This window comes from Mandrillus leucophaeus, unplaced genomic scaffold (genome assembly GCF_000951045.1).
Source record: "Mandrillus leucophaeus isolate KB7577 unplaced genomic scaffold, Mleu.le_1.0 Scaffold466, whole genome shotgun sequence".
Classification (NCBI taxonomy): Eukaryota; Metazoa; Chordata; class Mammalia; order Primates; family Cercopithecidae; genus Mandrillus; species Mandrillus leucophaeus.
The window spans coordinates 121,927-124,775 of NW_012104987.1; the positions used below are offsets into that span (position 1 = coordinate 121,927).

Here is a 2,849-nt window from a genome sequence, read left to right on the forward strand (position 1 = left end):
CCAGAGTCATAAGCTAGTATTGAGATCTTTTGGTTACCAATGCATTTTCCCCAGTTCAATATACCTGCATGACACTGTGTGGCATAGTGGTTAAGAAATGTGTGCCTGGTGTGGTGGCTCACACCTGTAATCCCAGCACTTTGGGAGGCTGAGGTGGGTGGATGACCTGAGATCAGGAGTTCGAGACCAGCCTGGCCCAAGTGGTGAAACCCCATCTCTACTAAAAGTATAAAAAGTAGTGGGTCATGGTGGCAGGCGCCTGTAATCCCAGCTACTCGGGAGGCTGAGGCAGGAGACTCTCTTGAGCCCGGGAGGCGGAGGTTGCAGTGAGCCGAGATCGCACCGTTGTACTCCAGCCTGGTTGACAAGAGCGAAACTCCGTCTCAGAAAAAAGAAAGAAAAGAAGTGTGGCATTGAGGTCAGAACATCTGGATCTTTTCCCCTTATTACTTGCCTGACATTGGCAAGTGATAACTCTATGCCTCAATTTCCTCATCTGTAAATAATAAGATTAATAGTGCCTATCTCATAAAGTGGCTGGCAGAAACTAAAAGAGACCATTTTTGTAAAGTCCTTAGCACATAATGCTCAATAAATGTTAGACTTTATTATTAATACTAATGTACATGATGATTTCACGCAGAGCCATTAATCAGAGGTATATTTTTTTGAAACAAAAGGTAAAGATGGGAACTTCGAGGCACACATGATTTTAAAGGGGAATGTAATAACAAAAAAATTGGAATCCTGATGAAAGGAATGTGTTTGCCTTTGTTTTATCTTCTATAGCAAAGAACCGAGCCAACAGAGGGTAAAACGATGGGGTTTCGGCATGGACGAGGCATTGAAAGACCCAGTTGGGAGAGAACAGTTCCTTAAATTTCTAGAGTCAGAATTCAGCTCAGAAAATTTAAGGTAAGACACATTGCTTGGATCTTATAAGCCAAAGAAATACTGTCTGTGATGTATCTGGTTATTCTGAAGGTAATAGATCCTCCACTAACATCATAATGATGTTATGAACCCACTGAATTTCTGCCACCTAATGAAGGGAAAAAAGATAGCAAGGCAAAGGCTGTCCCACGTATCAATTTCTTATAACTCATTTTTACACCGTCTCTGTGCCTCCAGGTGTTTTAACTACACAAACTTGGTGGCCTTGAAATGGACTCTGTAAAGAAATGCAGTACAGAGAGCAATGTTTGGCAAAGTGGAGATTGGCCAATAACATTTATGAAATTCAATTAAAATATCATCTATTTGTCAATGTTGACTATCTTTGCGTATCACTTCTCAAGCAAGTTAGAGAAGAAGAGACTGGGCAGCTATATCAAATAACTTGAAACCAAACTACTGGGCTGTCTCATTCTCTTTGCATGTTTAAATAATAGCCACAGGGCAATTGAGAGCAGCACAGCATTGAGCTGTTCATGAGACAGCAACACCCGTTCTGCCCATCTGTTGTAAACATCGTCTTTATATATTTTTAAAATTTGCTAACATAAGGAGGATCTGAAAATTGCATTTTTAAATATAAGACATTAGAGTGGATTTTAATAGCTCTGTTTAACATCTTTGAAGGGAGTGATAACTTTCCACTATATAAGACTGTTTTTTCATGAGCTTTTCATTCATTATTCTTTTGAAACCTGATGCCCAATTTTTACTTTTCCATGACTTACGCAGTCCTGCAAAATTCATTTGCTGAAAGTTCTCTGCATTCATTTATTTTCATTGGAACGAAGTAGTGCCAGGCATGGTCACATTCTTTTCAGGAGATTTAACAGGAATCCCAAACCATTCAGAAAGATGTAGGACGCTGACACATGTCACATGGATGAAGCAAGATGACCACAGGCAGAACCTGGAGGAGTGTAACTCTCTCTGTGTGCCTAGCATGGATTGCTGGCATGCAGCTTCCTATTCTCCTTTCAGTTTATGGGAATCCTTCATGCTTGGGCTTTTGCAAGATCTTGCTGCTAAAGTTGCTAAAGTTCTGTATTGAGCCTACTAATAACATTTTCTATATTGAGGTCACATTGTCAATGATTGAGTGCAAGAATTCATTAAAAGGCTAGGCACGGGGCTCAGGCCTGTAATCCCACCACTTTGGGAGCTGAGGCAGGTGGATCTCTTGAGGCCAGGAATTTGAGACCAGCCTGGCCAACATGGCAAACTCCATCTCTACAAAAAATAAAAATTAAAATTAACTGGGCATGATGGCACATGCCTGTAGTGCCAGCTGCTGGGGAGGCTGAGGAATGAGAATCACTTAAACCCAGGAGGTGGAGGTTGCAGTGAGCCAAGATTGCACCACTGCACTCCAGCCCGGGCAACAGAGCAAGACTCTGTCTAAAAAAGAAAAAAAAAAAAGAATGCATTAAAAATAAAGCAGTGATAAAGGATCCTTGAGGCATTTTAGTGGCTGGGGAGATGGATGTTCCTTTCATTCTCTAAGTTTTTGAAAACATGCTGGTATTATTTGTATCACGATGAGTAAATAAACAAGTAATAAACCTTACCAGCCTTGCCTAGCCAAATAAAAACATCTCCTTCTCTCATTAAAATTACAGTCTGTTAGTAGATACAGACGAGAAAACAAATTGCAGCACAAAATCCTGGGTGTTTAGTTGGGAGAAGCACAGAGGGATGCCTAGCCCAGAGTTAGAGACCAGCAAAGGGATACTAGGGGAAATTGCTTCTAGGCTAAGAGCTGGACAATGGGGAGGAGATAAACCATCAAAACAGGAAGAGAGAAGATGCTTTTGGAAAAAGAGCATGTGGATACTCAGTTTCAGGCATGAATTGAATTATTGCCAATTTCTTAGTTCAAGCTTTAATCATTTCTT

At 40.8% G+C, this 2,849-nt stretch overlaps 1 protein-coding gene across 1 annotated transcript in view; it reads left to right on the top strand.

The window, feature by feature from the left end:
• LOC105550149 (regulator of G-protein signaling 7-like) overlaps nt 1-2,849 on the top strand; it is a 108,283-nt gene that overhangs the window by 72,282 nt on the left and 33,152 nt on the right. Inside the window, exon 8 of the mRNA XM_011995029.1 lies at nt 790-915. Within this exon, the coding sequence (XP_011850419.1) occupies nt 790-915 (126 nt within the window). The remainder of the gene's footprint in view (nt 1-789; nt 916-2,849) is intronic.